A 20,142-nucleotide genomic window follows, 5' to 3' on the forward strand; every position below is an offset into this window, starting at 1 on the left:
GGAGGGAACATTATAGCATGAGGGAGGGGCATGCAGGAGGGGACATTATACCATGAGGGAGGGGCATGCAGGAGGGGACATTATACCATGAGGGGGGGCATGCATGAGGGGACATTATACCATGAGGGGGGGCATGCATGAGGGGACATTATACCATGAGGGGGGCATGCAGGAGGGGGCATTATACCATGAGGGGACATTATACCATGAGGGGGGCATGCATGAAGGGACATTATACCATGAGGGGGGCATGCATGAGGGGACATTATACCATGAGCGGGGGCAGGCATGAGGGGACATTATACCATGAGGGGGGGGCATGCAGGAGGGGACATTATACAATGAGGGGACATTATACCATGAGGGGGGGCATGCATGAAGGGACATTATACCATGAGGGGGGGCATGCAGGAGGGGACATTATACCATGAGGGGGGGCATGCAGGAGGGGACATTATACCATGAGGGGGGGCATGCAGGAGGGGACATTATAGCATGACGGGGGGCATGCATGAGGGGGCATTATACCATGAGGGGACATTATACCATGAGGGGGGCATGCATGAAGGGACATTATACCATGAGGGGGGGCATGCATGAAGGGACATTATACCATGAGGGGGGCATGCATGAGGGGACATTATACCATGAGGGGGGCATGCATGAGGGGACATTAAACCATGAGCGGGGGCAGGCATGAGGGGACATTATACCATGAGGGGGGGCATGCAGGAGGGGACATTATACCATGAGGGGGGGCATGCATGAAGGGACATTATACCATGAGGGGGGGCATGCAGGAGGGGACATTATACCATGAGGGGGGGCATGCATGAGGGGACATTATACCATGAGGGGGGGGGGGGCATGCATGAAGGGACATTATACCATGAGGGGGGGGGCATGCAGGAGGGGACATTATACCATGAGGGGGGGCATGCATGAGGGGACATTATACCATGAGGGGGGGCATGCATGAGGGGACATTATACCATGAGGGGGGGCATGCAGGAGGGGACATTATACCATGAGGGGGGCATGCAGGAGGGGACATTATACCATGAGGGGGGGGGGCATGCAGGAGGGGACATTATACCATGAGGGGGGGCATGCATGAGGGGACATTATACCATGAGGGGGGGCATGCATGAGGGGACATTATACCATGAGGGGGGGCATGCATGAAGGGACATTATACCATGAGGGGGGCATGCAGGAGGGGACATTATACCATGAGGGGACATTATACCATGAGGGGGGGCATGCATGAGGGGACATTATACCATGAGGGGGGGCATGCAGGAGGGGACATTATACCGTGAGGGGACATTATACCATGAGGGGGGGCATGCATGAGGGGACATTACCATGAAGAGGGAGAATTGTATCATGAGGGGACATTATACCATGAAGGGGGGGCATGCATGAAAGATCATCGCATGAGAGGGACATTTATACCATGAGAGCGACTTGTTTTATGAGGGGGACATGTTTTTAATGAGGAGGACATAAATGGGGACATGTTTATTATAAGGGGAACATGTTAATGAGGGGGTATGTTAATGATGAGGGGGACATGTTTATACATGAGGGGGACATAAATGAGGGGGACATTTTTATTATAAGGGGGGGCATGTTTATCTTAAAAATAAGATATGTGCAGTATACAGAGGAATTTTTTTTTTATTTTAAACTTTAGTCCGGCCCTCCAACGGTCTGAGAGACCAGTGAACGGCCCCCTATGTAAAAAGTTTGGGGACCCCCTGCACTAAGCAGACATTTCACGATCCCTATAGTTCTGTGTGCTGACAAAGTGGTTAGGTTATCAAGGTTTATAAACCCTTTCAATTAACTTCTGAAAATTCTACTAGTATCTGACACCTAGAAAGTGAGATGAGACAGATCCTTGAGATGCATATAACGCATCACATTCTCAGCTCTGCTATCACAGCCATAACATACTGTCAGATCTACTGTGTCTCCCCCTCCCCTGGATAAAGATCTTATCTGTCTGTAGCTTTACCCTCCTTACATGCTTGCAGGAAGTCAGTGTGTGTGTGTCTGTGTGAGATGGTATTTGAATGAAAGGCTGTGGGCTTGAGGCAGAGAGCAGCTCAGTGCAGTGTCAGACAGAAGAGCAATATGTCTGACGACCCTAAACTCAGAAGATACAGGGTCGGGCCCAGGGGCAACCCAGATTGTGTACACCAGAACTGATGAGACAGGTTGTAGTTATAGCTGTGAAATGCTGTATTTTTTGTTAATAACAGTGAATTAGAAAATGTGTTATCTTGTTATTCCCACTTGTCTTCGTGGGACTACCCCTTTAAGATGAAAGAAGATCCACTTACATTTAAAGGGTACCTGTCTGCAAATCCCAAAAATCTGTCAATCACAGTAAATAATTATTTTTTGTTCCTCTTTTCCTGTGACTTTGTGATCTGCCATTCCAACGTTATTCCTCCGTGTAATTTAAAAAGTAAGTGTCATTCGTGTTTTACTATCCCACGTGTCAGAAGAGTAACACTGACACTGATTGAACAGTATTAGACAATACCTCCAATTGGTAACACACAATTGTTAATGTATACTAACATTTTTTAGTAGGACCAGCCAGGGCATTCGATAGTAGTTAGGTTTACACAACATATAACTCATGTTTTGCTTGTTTCACACCAATGGCTACTATGCGGCTTATTACTTACAACCTTTGCTGCAGTGGTCTTTACACTGTACTGTGCCGCCCTCTAGTGGACAGAGTGCAATAATACAGATCTGCACATGGAAAATTCCATGGTCCACCAATTAACTTTTTGCGGTAGTGTATGTTTGCTGTTTTAACAAAGATATATAGCTCTATTTTAGTTCTATAATTGGAAATAAGGTAAAATTTGCCACTGGAAAATCTTTATCTGGAATGTTTAGTTTTGGATGAAGCTTTTGTGATTATGGCAAGTATTGAGAATTTTGTCTTTAATGGTAACTCCTATATGTTCAGATTATTTTACACACAGTGGTAATGATTAAGGGTTATTTGTGGGATTACTTTTCCCCCAGTCTCTACTCTCCTATCTTTTATCTGCACTGGACTTATAGTTATATCCACAGTTTGTTCCAGACAGATGCCAGGTCAGCACAGGACCTTGTCTTCTCAGAACAAAGCTAGAAACCTCCACCATGATTACACTATCAATGGCCCTTTACCCAGTGAAAATGATGTGTGTTTGAAGTGGTGCATTGACATACCCTGTTTTTCCAAGAGTACCGTATATACTCGAGTATAAGCCGAGGCCCCTAATTTTACCACAAAAACCTGTCAAAGCATTTTTTTTTACTCGAGTATAAGCAGAATTTGGGTTTTCAGCACATTTTTTTTGTGCTGAAAAACTAGGCTTATACTCGAGTATATATGGTAATTTACATTAATAAAGTTTTTTTGTGGTTGCGCTTTTCCATTAGGTCATCTCTTTTTCAGTGATGATTTATTTCTGGGCTTCTACACCAGTTTACTGGCATAGAAGTGATATGTCCCCTATGTATGCTCTGCTCAGCCCCTCCTGCTCTATAGCATGCCCTGTGCAGATCGGACACTCTATACACTGCATTTTCTTGGGAACAGTGTTTTGTTCATTTCATATTGTACATTCAGGGGATGCAGTATCTTTGTGTTTGTCCTATTTACCGTAGTTACATTTGCTCTTTTTATTGTATTCTATTTCTACATTGTGTTATGTACAGTATCTTCTTCTTCTTTGCTGTAACAGACTGGTAATCTTACATGTCTGTGCTTTGTGTGTTAGTTTCTAGAAGGCGACCAGCACGTTGAGCACAGCACCCGAAGCTGGCTCCATGTATCCAGAATCCACTACAGACTCCCCAGCTAGACTATCACTGCGACAGACTGGCTCTCCAGGAATGATTTACAGGTAAGGGCTGCCATGGTTTGTTAAGGTAATATATTATGGGGGAGATTTATTATCAGGCAGAATTTTGAGCAGTTGTCTACTGGCAGGTTTCCTACAGTTGGATTTATAGTCTGGTGTGTGTGCAGTGTTACATGCCTTCTGATGTGACTATCAGCTTTGTTTGCTCTTTGCCAATAGACTGCACCAGTCGCATGTATGTTTAACATCTGCTCAATTTCTGCCTTTTTGCAATGTTTTTGCACATGAAATTCTCAGATACCTCAAACATAAAATTGAGCAAAAACTTCTCCCTGTAGTAGGGACCCACATAGACCACCCCCTATGTGGTGTAGTTCTGCAATTAAATTTGCGTTCTTCTGAAAATCAGTTGATAAATGTGGTGTTGCTCAGTGTTACACTCTCTGAAGTGTATTTTTTCTGCCATTGCGTGACTTTAGACTTGCAGTTTTTTTCTCGCTTAAAAAAACTGCAAAAACAATGTTTGCGCAAAAATTTGCTACATTTATATGCCAATAAGCTACATAGAACTAATGATAAATCTCCCCTATATCTCTATGCGTAACTAATACTTTTCCTTGCTGACAAAATTAGTTTTTATGCAATGTTTCAACTGTCATTTGTCTGCTCTCCATTACCAAATCCTCCACTATTTTATTTTCTTTTGTGGGGAACCTCTGTATAGAATAACGATATGAGGTCGCTATGGGAACCGCTTGCTTATTCTACTAGTGTTTAGAATTTTGAGGATTTAGACACGTTATGTCACAAAGGTTGCAAAACTCCTTATAACCCAACTCCAAGCCCCTCGAAAGGGAGCGGAAGTGGCCTTTACACGAATCCATTGTATGAAACCAACCTTTCAGCTACTCTCTGTAGCCTAATCCAAATAGTAACCAGTGCATATATGAGCAGATATAAGGCCCTCCCATAAACTGCGCCATAAATGCAGGATCCACTGCGTGTATCTAAACTTTTAAAAACCGCTTCCCAGTCTGATTGTTAACTGTGAGTGGGTTAGCTGTATTTGGGCCATCACGGCAATGGAGACATGTGCTTGAGCCCATACAGTACATATACAATATGTATAAATTATCTATAAAATATTATCTACTTCAATATTAATTTGTGTGGGACTATAAGGGTATCTCACAGCACCTTAATAAATATTTTCATAGGGATTTTTTTACATACATTTTTTTTTTTACATACATGCCCCAGGGGTACATTTTTTACAGTTTTGAATGTTTATGTAATATATAGTTGTTCACTGTCACTTGGACATATAGTAGTTACAGGGAATTGGGAGACACTGTGCAAATTGCATGAATACTAAGAAGCATTAGCTCTACCTTTTTGTACACAGAGCTGATATCACACTATGTAGCATAAAGAAAAGACAGAAATGTCTAGAAACTGCTTCTGTTTTCCGGCCCCCACCACTTTCTGTTCTCTCTCCACCTGCCCTCGCCACTTTCTGTTCCCTCTCCACCTGCCCTCGCCACTTTCTGTTCCCTCTCCACCTGCCCTCGCCACTTTCTGTTCCCTCTCCACCTGCCCTCGCCGCTTTCTGTTCTCCCTCCACTTGCCCCCGCCACTTTCTGTTCTCTCTCTCCACCTGCCCTCGCCACTTTCTGTTCCCTCTCCACCTGCCCTCGCCGCTTTCTGTTCTCCCTCCACTTGCCCCCGCCACTTTCTGTTCTCTCTCTCCACCTGCCCTCGCCACTTTCTGTTCTCTCTCTCCACCTGCCCTCATCGCTTTCTGTTCTCCCTCCACTTGCCCTCGCCGCTTTCTGTTGCCTCTCCACCTGCCCTCGCTGCTTTCTGTTGCCTCTCCACCTGCCCTCGCCGCTTTCTGTTCTCCCTCCACTTGCCCCCACCACTTTCTGTTTTCTCCACCTGCCCTTGCCACTTTCTGTTCTCCCTCCACCTGCCCTCGCCACTTTCTGTTCTCCCTCCACTTGCCCCCGCCACTTCCTGTTCTCCCTCCACTTGCCCCCGCCACTTCCTGTTCTCCCTCCACTTGCCCCCGCCACTTCCTGTTCTCCCTCCACTTGCCCCCGCCACTTCCTGTTCTCCCTCCACTTGCCCCCGCCACTTCCTGTTCTCCCTCCACTTGCCCCCGTCACTTCCTGTTCTCCCTCCACTTGCCCCCACCACTTTCTGTTCTCTCTCCACCTGCCCTCGCCACTTTCTGTTTTCTCTCTCCACCTGCCCTTGCCACTTTCTGTTTTCTCTCTCCACCTGCCCTTGCCACTTTCTGTTGCCTCTCCACCTGCCCTTGCCACTTTCTGTTGCCTCTCCACCTGCCTCGCCGCTTTCTGTTGCCTCTCCACCTGCCCTCGCCGCTTTCTGTTGCCTCTCCACCTGCCCTCGCCACTTTCTGTTGCCTCTCCACCTGCCCTCGCCGCTTTCTGTTGCCTCTCCACCTGCCCTCGCCGCTTTCTGTTGCCTCTCCACCTGCCCTCGCCGCTTTCTGTTGCCTCTCCACCTGCCCTCGCCGCTCTCTGTTCTCCCTCCACTTGCCCCCGCCACTTCCTGTTCTCCCTCCACTTGCCCCCACCACTTTCTGTTCTCTCCACCAGCCATCGCCACTTTCTGTTCTCTCTCCACCTACCCTCGCCACTTCCTCTCCACCTGCCGCCGCCACTTCCTCTCCTCCCTCCACCTGCCGCCGCCACTTCCCTTCCTCCCTCCACCTGCCGCCGCCACTTCCCTTCCTCCCTCCACCTGCCGCCGCCACTTCCCTTCCTCCCTCCACCTGCCGCCGCCATTTCCCTTCCTCCCTCCACCTGCCGCCGCCATTTCCCTTCCTCCCTCCACCTGCCGCCGCCACTTCCCTTCCTCCCTCCACCTGCCGCCGCCACTTCCCTTCCTCCCTCCACCTGCCGCCGCCACTTCCCTTCCTCCCTCCACCTGCCGCCGCCACTTCCCTTCCTCCCTCCACCTGCCGCCGCCACTTCCCTTCCTCCCTCCACCTGCCGCCGCCACTTCCCTTCCTCCCTCCACCTGCCGCCGCCACTTCCCTTCCTCCCTCCACCTGCCGCCGCCACGTCCCTTCCTCCCTCCACCTGCCGCCGCCACGTCCCTTCCTCCCTCCACCTGCCGCCGCCACTTCCCTTCCTCCCTCCACCTGCCGCCGCCACTTCCTCTCTTCCCTACACCTGCCCACCCTGCCTACATCTTTTTGTATTCTGTAACTACAGAGGCTCAAATAAGCTTAGGAGCAGTTTTCACAGAAAGTAGGAGGGCAGCATGATGACTTAAATCTACATACTGTATACTACGGGACAGATTTATCAATCCTATATTTTTTAGATAAACCTTTCTCAGCATTGTACAAGAGAGTTTACACCAATCTCTGATCTTCTCTTGTGACCTCATCCGTGGTAGTCAAACTCCTCAACTTAAGCTTGTATCAAGGGGGCACAGCTGCAGTCACCTTTGTACCTCGCCACTTTCTGTTCTACCTCCACTTTGGCGAACTTTTTAGATACACAGTGCCCAAACTACAACCAAAACCCACTTTTATGCCGCAAAGTACCAACATAACAATTTGAGCAGTAACCTATTGATCTCTGCTGTATCACAAATTTCAATAGTATTGGCATCCTGATGACACCAATACAATAGAAAGCAGGAGACATTTGGATTGTAGCTTCCCTCCAGTGTCCCCTGAAAAGGAAGAATCAGAGGACCCAAAGCAGGAGCTCCAATGATCTCCAAATCTATCTCTGTCCACACCTTCTCATTCCTCCTGTAGTCCTGGCAGTCAAGTAGGTGTCACTTTAAAATAGCACTGAGCGTGGCGCGTCCTGGACTGCAGGAGGAAGCCTTGAGTCCTATCTGGTAATTTCTGTGCTGGGTGCCCACAGAAAGTGCTCTGAGTGCCACCTCTGGCACCCGTGCCATAGGTTCGCCACCACTGATCTAGAGGAACATAAAGAGATCACACACTGTCTGCCACTGATTGGACTGTATGAGAGAAGATTAGCATTACACACGCCCCCAGATCCTCTTCTGACAAAAAACAGATTACAATGGTCAGATACTGGGACAGATATATCTGCAACCATGGGGGCTCGAAAGTTCATAGTGTCACTGTATCTGCGTATCAGCCCCTGTATCAGCTGCGTGTATGAAGTGGCAAAAGGACCTCCTTAAATACCTTCACAGGGAGACGATCAATACAAGGGGCCTTATTATTTGATATGGCCGCAAAAGCCTCTCTATCTTTACATTTACACATTTTTGATATATCTACCCCTGTGAATGTAAATTAAAGCTTCTGATAAAGCTGCCCTGAGAACGCCGAACCGAGTTTACAGCCTCTCCTACACCATGGCCGGGGGTGACTGCCAGGCTTCATACAGCAGTCACCGCCTCCTTGTACCAACCCTCATGAATATGCCGAAACGGCGTTCTAAGGGTATCGAGTTGCAGTGTTCACTAGCTTTATCGGAAGGATTAACGCTGCTGATACTGGGGTAGCGCTAGGAACCGCTTACTTTAGTAAGCAGCTCCTAGAGCGTCTTTTTAGGGTGACCGGTCCTCTTTAAATATACTTTAATCCAGACTCATACATTGAGATTACAGAAGATGATAATAATAATAATAATAATAAGACCCATTAACAGGAGATGCTTTACTATTCAATATATCCTAATATAATATGTAGTTTCAATGGAAACCAACTCCTAAATGTTCAGAAATGGCATAAAGGTGATGTAGAAGAAGGTGCCGTTCCCATTACTACTGGTATGAAAGTCCTCTACAGCCCCATATATAGGCAGATGGAGTCATTCCTTACTCCTCTACTCCTCCTGGGTTTGTCCATTTCCTAATTTCTCACTAGGTGGTGCTGATGTACCATATTAACCACTGCATGGCGCATGGTGAAAATCCAGAATATACAATATGATGTGTGGAATTTTTCTCTTTCCCTTCATGCTTCCTAAGTGCTCGATATGGGAGTCCCAAACGTCAACTTCAATTTTACAGGTACCACAGACTGTGTGTTGTTGTTGTTGTTGTCGTCCTGTATCTTTTGTAGATTGTTGCATGACTTGGTTAAGTGTATGATCCTCCAATTGCAAGGTTTTTTTTATTATATCAGTCAAATGTATGTAAAACAAAGAAATTAATTTTGCAATTATCATTAAAGGAAATCCATCAAAACCCATCATGATTAACCATGGACACTTATTCATAGATCCAGGCACTGTGACTGTGGTCATCTTCTTATATTTGTTATCCATGGATTCCTTCCTTCTAAAATAACCTTAAAATAACAATATGCTAATGAGTCAGAAGGCCTCTGGGGGGGCATTGCCAGAGCCTTCCATGCTGTAGATTCACTGGCTGCAGCACTGTGCAGGAGCATTTCTCCCATGGATAACAAATATAAGAAGATCACCATAGTCGCTGTTCCTGGAGTTATGAATAAGTGTCCCTGGTTTATCATTATTCATTTTGATGGTAATATTTCTTTTACTACCGTTGGTTCCTATCCAAGGAGCTGTGTGTCTCCTTGGTCGCAGACTACAAACAAACCTTGTGCAGTCTGATGTCTCATGTTGCTACGGGTCTCTTGCTGTTGGTCCTAATGTATCTTAGATGAGGCAGGAGTATATGACTGCAAGATCTCATTGCTATCTTATGGCATAGTGCTGTGCACTGCTCCTATGCAGAGCTATAACAGGAGATTTATGATTAAAGGAGTTTTCTCCCTTGATTATATATTATCTCCCATTTTTTGTTGTACTGCTCCCTCAAATGAATGAGGTGTCAAGTTGAGCATGTGAAATGCAGCTTCATTTCTTTTCAAGCGTATAGGGGACAACATTTAAAGGACATCTACCATCAGATTCACAGATGGTACTCTCTTACCTGTCCCTTCCACCTCTTTTTGTTATTGGCTGGGAGAGCCGCATATGGGCAGCAGCCTGCACAGGGGCCATATGGAGGAGGGATGAGTGCTCCATAGGAAGACGAGCCATAAAAGTCTATGGGGGCCGTGAACTGGTTGCAAATAATGCGACCAGATTACTGCCCCCAGGATTATATGTGAACAAGCCCTATTTAGAATTTCAAACAAAAAAGATTTTTCTTTTTTTTCTGAAATGTGCAACCCCAGCAATTAATAGCAAAAAAAAAATATTTTCACGCAGCCCAAAGAGTTTACCAGCTCCAGCAAAACGAAGATTATCCTTCCCAGACATGATTTTCTTGTAACTGGGATGGAGGATTTAGCACAATATTCTAAGAGGCTCTGACACCCATGTGAATTCTTAGACAAATTTGCCAGACTGGGGAGTCCCTGTCGGGGCCTAGCCCTATACCCAGTGTCGGACTGAACCGCCGGTGTGCCGGTGAAAGCCCCGTGGGCCCCGACACCTTCTGGCTCCGCCCCCTAGTCGCGTTGACTCCGCCTCCTAAACTCGCTGACTCCACCCCTTTTCCCGGTTCGCAACTTCAACTGTGCCCGATGGAGTGGAAAGCAATGATGATGCAGAGAGCTGTGAGCTCTCCACATCATCATTGTGCCTCTCTGTTGCTGTGTACAGCAGGTCGGCAGGCACAATATGATGACATAATCACCTGCCGGCCTGTTGTACACAGCAGCAGAGAAGATGAGGAGCTGCTGGAGAACCTGGAAAGGTGAGGTATGTGTTGTTTGTTTTTTTAAACTTATGTTACAAAGAGGAGAGGGGGCCACACTATGAGGGGGGAGATAAGGGGGCCCACAAAATTATGGGGAGATAAGTGGGGGCCCCATTAAAAAGAGGGAGATGAGAGGGGCCATAAAAAAGGCTAAAATTAGAGGGGGCCCAGAGGATGGGGGCCTACAATGAGAGGTGGAGTTGCGGGGGTCAGAAAAAGTGGGGGAGATAAGAGAAGGAGATACCAGGGACCCCACAATAAGAAGGGGAGGTACAAGGGGACAATATTAAGAGGAGGGATGTAGAGGGGCCATAAGGGGGGGGGGTGAGAAAGGGGGTACAGAAGATCAGGGGGTCCACAATGAAGAGGGGAGATACCAGGGGGAGAACTATAAGAGGGGGCAGATGAGGGGGCTACATAATGAGAGGGAGATGAAAGGGGGCCCATAATAAGAGTAGGAGATACAAGAGGAGGGAGGTAAGAGAACCACAAATGAGAGGGGGAACAGAAGATAAGGGGGGGGGGCAAGATAGGGGGACATTAGAATGGGTTTGAAAAAGAGAGGGAGATGAGGGGGGATACCTGGGGATCCACAATAAGAGGGGGTAGAGGGGCTACAAAATGAGGGGGAGATACAAGGGTCAACATTAAGAGAAGGCAGATGAGAGGCAGCAAAGAAGATGAGGGGGGACAACAATAAAAGCTGGTCAGAAAAAGAGGGGGCGATACTAGGGGGCTCATAATGAGAGGGGGAGATGAGGAGGCTACATAATGAGGGTTGGACAAAGTGATTCCACAATGAGAGGGGTATATACAAGGAGGCCCATAATTAGAGGGGAGAGAAGAGAAAGACCACAATAACGGGGGAAATGAGAGAGACCCACAATTTTTTAGTATATAGCCTGCGACCCCTGCCCCCAGTATATAGCCTGCAGCCCCTGCCCCTCAGTATATAGCCTAAAGCCCCTGACCCCCAGTGTATAGCCTGCAGCCCCTGCCCCTCCCAGTATATAGCTAGCAGCCCCTGCCCCCAGTATATAGCCTGCAGCCCCTGCCCCCAGTATGTAGCCTGCAGCCCCTGCCCCCAGTATACAGTCTGCAGCCCCTGCCCACAGTATATAGCCTGCAGCCCCTGCCCCTCAGTATATAGCCTGCAGCCCCTGCCCCTCAGTATATAGCCTGCAGCCCCTGCCCCTCAGTATATAGCCTGCAGCCCCTGCCCCTCAGTATATAGCCTAAAGCCCCTGACCCCCAGTATATAGCCAGCAGCCCCTGCCCACAGTATATAGCCTGCAGTCCCTGCCCACAGTATATAGCCTGCAGCCCCTGCCCACAGTATATAGCCTGCAGCCCCTGCCCACAGTATATAGCCTGCAGCCCCTGCCCACAGTATATAGCCTGCAGCCCCTGCCCACAGTATATAGCCTGCAGCCCCTGCCCTCCAGTATATAGCCTGCAGCCCCTGCCCTCCAGTATATAGCCTGCAGCCCCTGCCCTCCAGTATATGTGTGAGTACACATTTTGTTGTTTTTTTTCTTGACTCGAGTAAGAGCACATTCTTTTTGCTGAAAAACTTAGCTTATTCTCGAGTATTTACGGTCAATATTCCCATGTAGCAGTAGGTGGGCCCCCAAAATCAATTTCACTGGTGGGCCCTTGGTCCCCCAGTCCGACCCTGCCTATACCTACCCCTACTTGGGGTGACGGTTGCATAGAGGCGTAGCCAGGAATTGCGTCCTTTCCATCGCTTGTACACAAGAAATTGGTATACAAACCATGATAAATTTCCCCCAATGATTTATGTGATGCTTATAAATAAAAATTATTTTTTAAATGAAAATTATAACATTGTATTTATATGTATTTTATAACACTGGAGTGCTGCTCATGTAAATGTTGGAAGAGAGGTAAGATTATAAAGAGATAATACACCAAGAATTCCAGGAGTCTCAAGACGAAGTGAAGACTGGTGAAATAGGTTATAGCACCTTTTGTGGCTTATACGATTAAACAAATTTATTATTCAACATCCGACACTTTGATAAATCTGGTGCAGTATAAGGCCATTGGAACTGGACTAATTAATGTGAAATGTAATGTACGTCCCTTTTTTTCCCCCCCGCAAAACTGATTATCATGATTACAGTACAGCACCTTTGGTTTGCCAGGATATTGGGATTCCTTGCATCATATATCACTATGATGCACTGAGTCCCATCCAGTGCGTTGCGGTCAGTTTTTCAGGTCAGGCCAACCACAGTCTGGTGCTGCTGGTGTAAGGCTAACGTTTTCAACGTGTTTTTTTGATGATTTGCTACCTGGTAAAAAATAAGAGGTTGGTTGTATAAGTGGATTTTCACTTTGAATCCAGACTTTAGTTATTTTCCATGTTGAGGATTGATATACGGTAGCTACTTTTCTTCAGTCATGTTGCAGTAACCACCTTGTACACTGAGATTGATGAAATATGACTGACTGCCAGTCTATAGGTCATACATTCAGTTATCATGTAAATGAATACACACCTACAATAGAAACAGAGCCAACTCGAAACAAAATATTGTACTAATAAAAATATGTTTATTAACCCCTTAAGGACGCAGCCATTTTGTAGCTTAAGGCTCAGCCCGATTTTTTGGATTCGGACTTGCTTCGCTTTATATGGTTATAACTTTTGAACACTGTTACTTATCAAAACGATTCTGAGATTGTTTTTTCCCCACATGTTGTGCTTCATTTTAGTGGTAAATTTTGGCAGATAAGTTTTGCGTTTATTTACAAAAAAAAAAGAAAATATGATAAATTTTTTTAAAAATTTGCCATTTTCGAAATTCTAAATCATTGCGTTTTCAGGCAGATAGATTTACCACCTAAATAACTTGCAGAATAACATTTCCCATTTGTCTACTTTACATTTTCATAATTTCTGAAATGTCTGGATAATTTATTTTGATGTCACGCGGCTTACAAATAGAATATCGCTTTTCCGGATTTTCAGAATTGACTATTTTGGGGATAAATACAGTTTTGAATGAAATTTTACATATTTAGCATCAAAACCCCCTATATAACCAACCCATTTTCAAATCTGCACCCCTCAAGCTATCAGAAAGAGCTTTTACGAAGATTGTTAACCCCTTGAGATCTTCATAGTAATAGTAGAATCAAAATGGAGGTGAAATTTAGAATGGTCATATTGTTCCCTTATACGTTCATTTAGCACTAAAATTTACACATTTCCAAAATATAAAAAGAGAAAACCCACCATACAATTTGTTCTGCAATTTCTCCTGAGTACAAAGACCCCCCACATGTGGCCGTTACTTGTTTTATGGAGTCACAGCGAGGTGCAGAAGGGAAGGAGGGCGCTGCAGCTGCCAGGATTTTAGTTTCCTCATTGGCCCCTTTTGAAGGCTGTAAAATTTTCGCTTTTTCGTTATTGGGGCCATGTGACGGCATTTTTTTTGCGGGATGAGATGGGGTTGGTATCACCTATTGTTGAAAATTTAGGAACTTTTTTTGAGGTCAGGAGTAGAAAAGCATCAATTCTGTACTGGATTTTTTACTTTTTTTTTTTTGGTGTTCACCGTATAGACTAATAATCATGTTATCTTTATTCTATGGGTTGATACGATTACGGGGATACCAGACATGAATATATTTTCTTACGTTTTACTAAATTTGTCAAACAAAACCCTAATGTGGGGAAAAATCTATCATTTATGTATTGCCGTCTTCCAAGTGGCATAACATTGTTACTTTTTTGGCTACGGAGCTGGTTGATGGCTTGTTTTTTGCGGGGCATGTTGTACTTTGCACCAGTATCATGTCTGAGTACATATGGTTTTTTGATCGCATTTTATAGCATTTTTTGTGGGATTGAAAAGGTAAAAATCATAATTTTTGGAGGGTTTATAACAGTTTTTTTTTACGGCGTTTATCGTGGGGGTTCAATAATGATTTACTTTTATTCTACGGGTTGTTACGGACGCGGTGATACTATATATGTGGGGTTTGTGTTATGATTTAGCCTTTTTTTGAGTTATATGTCTCTTTATATGTTTTGGGAGTTTGGGGCATTTTTAGTGATTTATGACTTTATTTTTTTATTGAATAACTTTTTTTTTTTTACTTTTTCACTTTTATACCATGGGACATGAACAAGCAATCTTCTGATTGCTTCTTCATGATAATATTCTGCAATACTGATGTATTGCAGAGTATTATCAGTGTCAGCCTATACACTTGCTTAGGCTGGCACTGTGCCAGTAAGATGACGTCACAGACGCCATCTTACTGGCAATTCTTGCAAGTAACTCTGCAATAGCAACGATCGGCGCCCCCCGAAAACTGTTTGGGGGGGGCCGATCGTGGGGGAAAGACCCCTCAGATTCATGTTAGATGCCGCGGTCGCACTGACCGCGGCATTTAACGGGTTAAGCACCCGCGATCGGAGACAACTCCGATCGCGGGTGTTACACTGGGGTGCCGGCTATTAGTTACAGCCGGCACCCCGTGTTTCCCGATGCCGGTTCGGCTCTGATCCAGAGCCGAGCCGGCATAAGCGCCGTGGCGGATATATCCGCCACTGAGCGCTAAGTCACTGCGCTCCGTGGCGGATATATCCGCCACGGAGCGTGAAGGGGTTAAATACATCAAATGATCATAAAAATTGCAGTATAATCTAAAGGAAATATGAGAACATCACAAAGGGACACAACTACCATGGAGACACAGTACAGGGTTAAAAAATGGGCAATGATGAAAAAGAGGGGAAATCCTACTATTCATAAAATTCGTATTTATATGTACACCAAGCAGCAGCTGATGATACCTTATATAGAGCCGGTTAGAAATAAAGTGCTAGGGCATAACAAAATATTAACCAATGCTCAACTCTCATATAGCAGCATTCGGTCACATTTGTGCAAATATCAATTCATAGCTTACCCATGATCAATAGTTCACCCTCTGTCACGGCAAGACTCCAGCATGGTGGCTCAGTGGTTAGCATTACAGCCTTGCAGCGCTGGGGACCTGGGTTTAAGTCCCAGGGTCAACATCTGAGTTTGTATGTTCTCCCCGTGTTTGTGTGGGTTTCCTCTGGGTCCTCCGGTTTCCTCCAACACTACAAAACATACTGGTAGGTTGATTGAATTGTGAGCCCCATCGGGGACAGGGACTGATTTGGCCATCTCTGTGCGGCGCTGCGTTATCTCTGTGCGCTATATATATGTAAAGGAATTATTATTATTAAATGAACATGGCAGCACTGCAGATGTTGGTAACTTTGACTTGTTTGCTTGAGTGAATTCCATCCATATTGTGGTAATGTTATAAAATAATAATTTTAAAGTCGCTGTCATGATGTTTCACCCCACTAAACTACCTGCACCCCCACCCTTCTTGTTGGTTGTAAAATATTATTTCTAACTTTGCCTGTTTAATGTGAAATCTTGCCTGTTTACATAGTATATTAAAAAAAAATATATACAGGCAGTCCCCGGGTTACGTACAAGATAGGTTCTGTAGGTTTGTTCTTAAGTTGAATTTGTATGTAAGTCGGAATTGTATATTTTATCATTGTAGCTCCAGACAAATTTTTTTTTTTGCCCAAGTGACAATTGGAGTTAAATTTTTTTTGATGTAATTGGACCAAGGATTATCAATTAAGCTTCATTACAGACACCTTACAGCTGGACATTGCAGTCTGGGACTATAGTAAAGCCTCCAGAGAGCTTCACCAGAGGTCACAGTGGGCAGAGGGCTCCGTCTGTAACTATGAGTCGTCTGTAAGTCGGGTGTCCTTAAGTAGGGGACCGCCTGTATAGTAATTCGTATGCAAATGAGAAGAGTCCTAGTTTGCCTGAGATCAGACAAGCTGCGATGCTTTAGAGGTAGTGTCACTTCAGATTCCCCTTTCCTTTACACTGTACGACATGCTTTTGGTGTCATATTAAATATAAGAATATTTTGGTTTAGGCTTGTACTTTGAAATTTGAGCTGCAGTAGGTACTATAGAGCCCTAAATATGGACACCTGAAATAACACTCCCCCATCAACCTATGCAGATGACCCTTTACAGGCATAATGTGACTCTTTTCTGCTCATTTCAAGTTACTTTTGCAGCGTTTTTTTTAAATGGGTTAAAGGATACTTCATACCCTACCTGTGGATCAGAAGTTCCTCCTCCTCTAACCTAGGAGCAAAAAAAAAAAACTTCCTATTCAGTTTCATATTTTATACTCTTACGTACATGCACCTTGTTTTCATTTGGCAGAACAGCAGACTGAGCTTCAGAGCTGAAATCATAGCTTGGCATGTGCTTGTGGATATTCTGGTCACTGGCCTCCCATGGGAATTGGATGCAGTTGCTTCTTTGCTCTCTGTTACTCTACACTTTTTTTTGTGTTTTGAATGTTATTCCTTGGATCAAACCACTATGGTTGAACCCTGATGAATGCTCATCCTTCCCTTTTGGGTAACATATTATTTCTTAGACTTATATAGTTGTTCAAAGGGTTTTCTGAGACCGTCATAAACTGGTACAGAAATGGAATTTAAAAAGTACAAATTCCTATCATAAACTCATTGTTGGTTACAATTTCTAATAATCCGGCACTATGATGTTCAGTGGGAGCAGGATCATAAAAAAAAAATGTTTTCACTATATGGAATAAAGGGACAATAATATTTCTTTACAATCCACTTATTTAGTTTGTGTTCATAACTTTTATAATTTATAAACTATTTTGTCAATGCGAGGACTGTAAAAGCTTAAGGACTGCTGATTGTGAGTATTGTCCAGGATGTGATGACTTCCGTCTGTAAAGGATCAATACTTTTCATCTGCTGATGATCTAGATAGGCTTTTTGCACGGAATATTCTGCCGGCTACAGATACTTTTGTTAAATGCTATAGGTACATTGTTCTAAAAAGCTGTAGTCTACCGTATATATACCGAAGATTACCGTATCGAGTATAAGCCAAGTTTTTGAGTACAAAAAATGTGCTGAAAAACCTCACCTCGGCTTATACTCGAGTCAAGAAAACCCAACAACAGTGTACTCACCTTCTGACGACCTCAGCAGGTCTTCTTCTATACAGCGATGCTTCGGCATCGGCTCCGTGTCCCAGCGCCGTTTGTCGCAGGGATTGTGACATCAGCCGCTCGGGGGTCTGGCGTCGGAAGGTGAGTACACTGTTTGTTTGTTTTTTTACAGACATTATATTGGGGGAGGGGCGCTTTTCCCTAGTGGCTCTATATGAAGTGAAACTAGCACTTCCACCATTTTGGGAGTTGCAGATTCACGACCTTGGGTAGAGTTTCTTTCCTATGTTTTGGGCCTACATTGCTTTACAGATACTCCACACATTAGATTGGTTGACTGTTTCCAAGTGTGAACCTTCTATAGAATATTCTGCCATGAAAGCTTTGTTGGGCGCCAAAACCCATAGCGGACAGTAAGCAGATCCTAGCTTTTACCACACAGAGTCTTGCATAATTCAACTTGCACTTCGCCAAGATGAAAACCTCCTCATACTTCTGACTCTAATAGGTTTAATGGATTTCTCTTTCAACACTGGGGATCTTGAGGGAATTGTTTTATAAACCAATTGCTTTAAGCATTGGAAGCGTAAGCGACACACCCATAGAGGAGCAGGATTGTTCACACAGCACGTCCATCTTCCTGCCAGCCTCTTATAAACTTCTACAGCGCGGCTTTAATGAGGAGAACACCAAGACAACGGGTGAGTGTTTTAGTAGCACATGACATGCCGCGTCAGGTTCTTAGTTGGCTTTTTTCCTTTTTTTTTTTTTTTTTCCTAGTGTGTTTTTTTTTCTATTGAAAGGTGATTTTGCTTATAATTTTTTTTTTTTTTTAGAATAAACGTTAAACATTTTAGACCTGTAAAGTTTCTTTTCTTTTTTTTTTTTTTTTTTTAATATTTTGTGAGGGTGGGTGAAGTTTCAGAGGGGGCCCTATTTCTGTCTGTCTTACTATCTGTATATCTCTTATTGCTATCTTTCTCTCTTAATATTTAACTCTTCTATCGATGTTATCCAATTATCTCCTCTATCTAAATCATGTATTTATCTCCTCTATTTTTTTGTCATCTTTCTATATCCATTTATCTCACATATATATCTATCTCTATATCCATTAACTCATATGTCTATATCTAAATCTATTAATCTGTATATTTGTCATCTATCTATATCCATTTTCCCCTATCTATATACATTCATTTACTCATTTATCTATGTTTAATTATCTGATGTATCTATATCTAATTATCTCGTTTATCTATAGCTATATCCGTTGTTTCCATCTACCTATATATCTGTATCTCTCTGTATATTTTCCTTTTCTATACTTTTTTTTTATCCATGAATATCTGTCTCTATCTGCCTTTAAGAAATCAAACAAAATAGATCTAAGAAAGTAACTCATATCTATGTATGAGATGGATCAATAAATATGAGAAAGATGGATAGCTTTTAAGTAGAAGAACTGAGTTTGCAGATTGGCATCACACATTTTTGCTAAAGTGCAGTTTCAGCAGTTATACACTGGACTGTGGATAAATCCAAATGTTCAGGCACATACAGCTCTGCTACATCTGTGCTCGTATTTTTCCGAATATTAACAAATATATTGACTGCGGTCACTTTGTAGACTTTCTTTGATTTTGCTGCATTGTTATGAACGACTTGAATTTGCTGTATTCTTCCTACTATAAGACTCTATATTTGAGGTCAGAAGAAGGAAAAAGCCCAGCGACTGTACATTACTGCTGACAGTCAGCTTTACGTTATGAGACTTGTGGTCAGAAGAATACACTATTGGCACCTATCCCGCACTGCTGTCATGGCTGCCTTGCATGCTCCAGATCCTGCTTCCTGCTTGGCGTTTTATTTTTTGCATTAGGTTGGAAGATATGGAGAAATCTGATTATGGCCAGGTCACGTCAGCACCATTCTAATGACCAGATATGGAGGATTGCAGTCACCATCTTTGTTATTCCCCTTTAATAGGATTGAATCTGTTTTGGCATCTTGATGGATGAGGAGGTTTTGTTACTTGATATTTATATGTGAAAGATGGAAATTAATTTGTTATGGTTACTTGGCATTTCAAGTAAAAACCCACTACTCTACTATTATTTTGCCCAGTTTTTGACAAGTTCAGCTTTTCTACAACTTGTGTAGACACCGGTGTAGTAGAGTAGGGGATGTTTAATGAGAAAAGTCAGCATTTTCTTCTCTGTTTAGACATTGGGGAAGTTTTATTTACAAAGGTTACATGTGGAGTAGGATCCTATTCTTTGATGTACCCATTCATAGCTTAAAGGACACATATCACCAGATCAAGGATTGTAAACCAAACATACAGACATACTGTGCCCCCTCTGGCAGGATCTGCTGTTCTTTTAGCATGTTTTGCCCTTATTTTTAAGAAAAAAGGGCTTTAAAAATTTTGCAAATGAGTCTCGGGGGCTCCAGGCTCCATTAGCTTGGAGCCCCACCGACTCATTTGCATAATTTTAAAA

The 20,142-nt window shown here is 44.0% G+C and overlaps 1 protein-coding gene across 10 annotated transcripts in view; it reads left to right on the plus strand.

The window, feature by feature from the left end:
- Nucleotides 1–20,142, plus strand: part of KCNAB2 (potassium voltage-gated channel subfamily A regulatory beta subunit 2) — a 134,516-nt gene that overhangs the window by 44,960 nt on the left and 69,414 nt on the right. For 8 of the 10 annotated variants that reach the window (XM_072156223.1, XM_072156218.1, XM_072156226.1 and 5 more), the window contains exons 2-3: nt 3,801–3,926; nt 8,883–8,924. In XM_072156223.1, the coding sequence (XP_072012324.1) occupies nt 3,850–3,926; nt 8,883–8,924 (119 nt within the window). In that variant the 5' untranslated portion in view covers nt 3,801–3,849. The remainder of the gene's footprint in view (nt 1–3,800; nt 3,927–8,882; nt 8,925–20,142) is intronic. The other 2 variants (XM_072156225.1, XM_072156227.1) reach the window with 1 other exon arrangement.

This window comes from Engystomops pustulosus, chromosome 6, assembly GCF_040894005.1.
Source record: "Engystomops pustulosus chromosome 6, aEngPut4.maternal, whole genome shotgun sequence".
Classification (NCBI taxonomy): domain Eukaryota; kingdom Metazoa; phylum Chordata; class Amphibia; order Anura; family Leptodactylidae; genus Engystomops; species Engystomops pustulosus.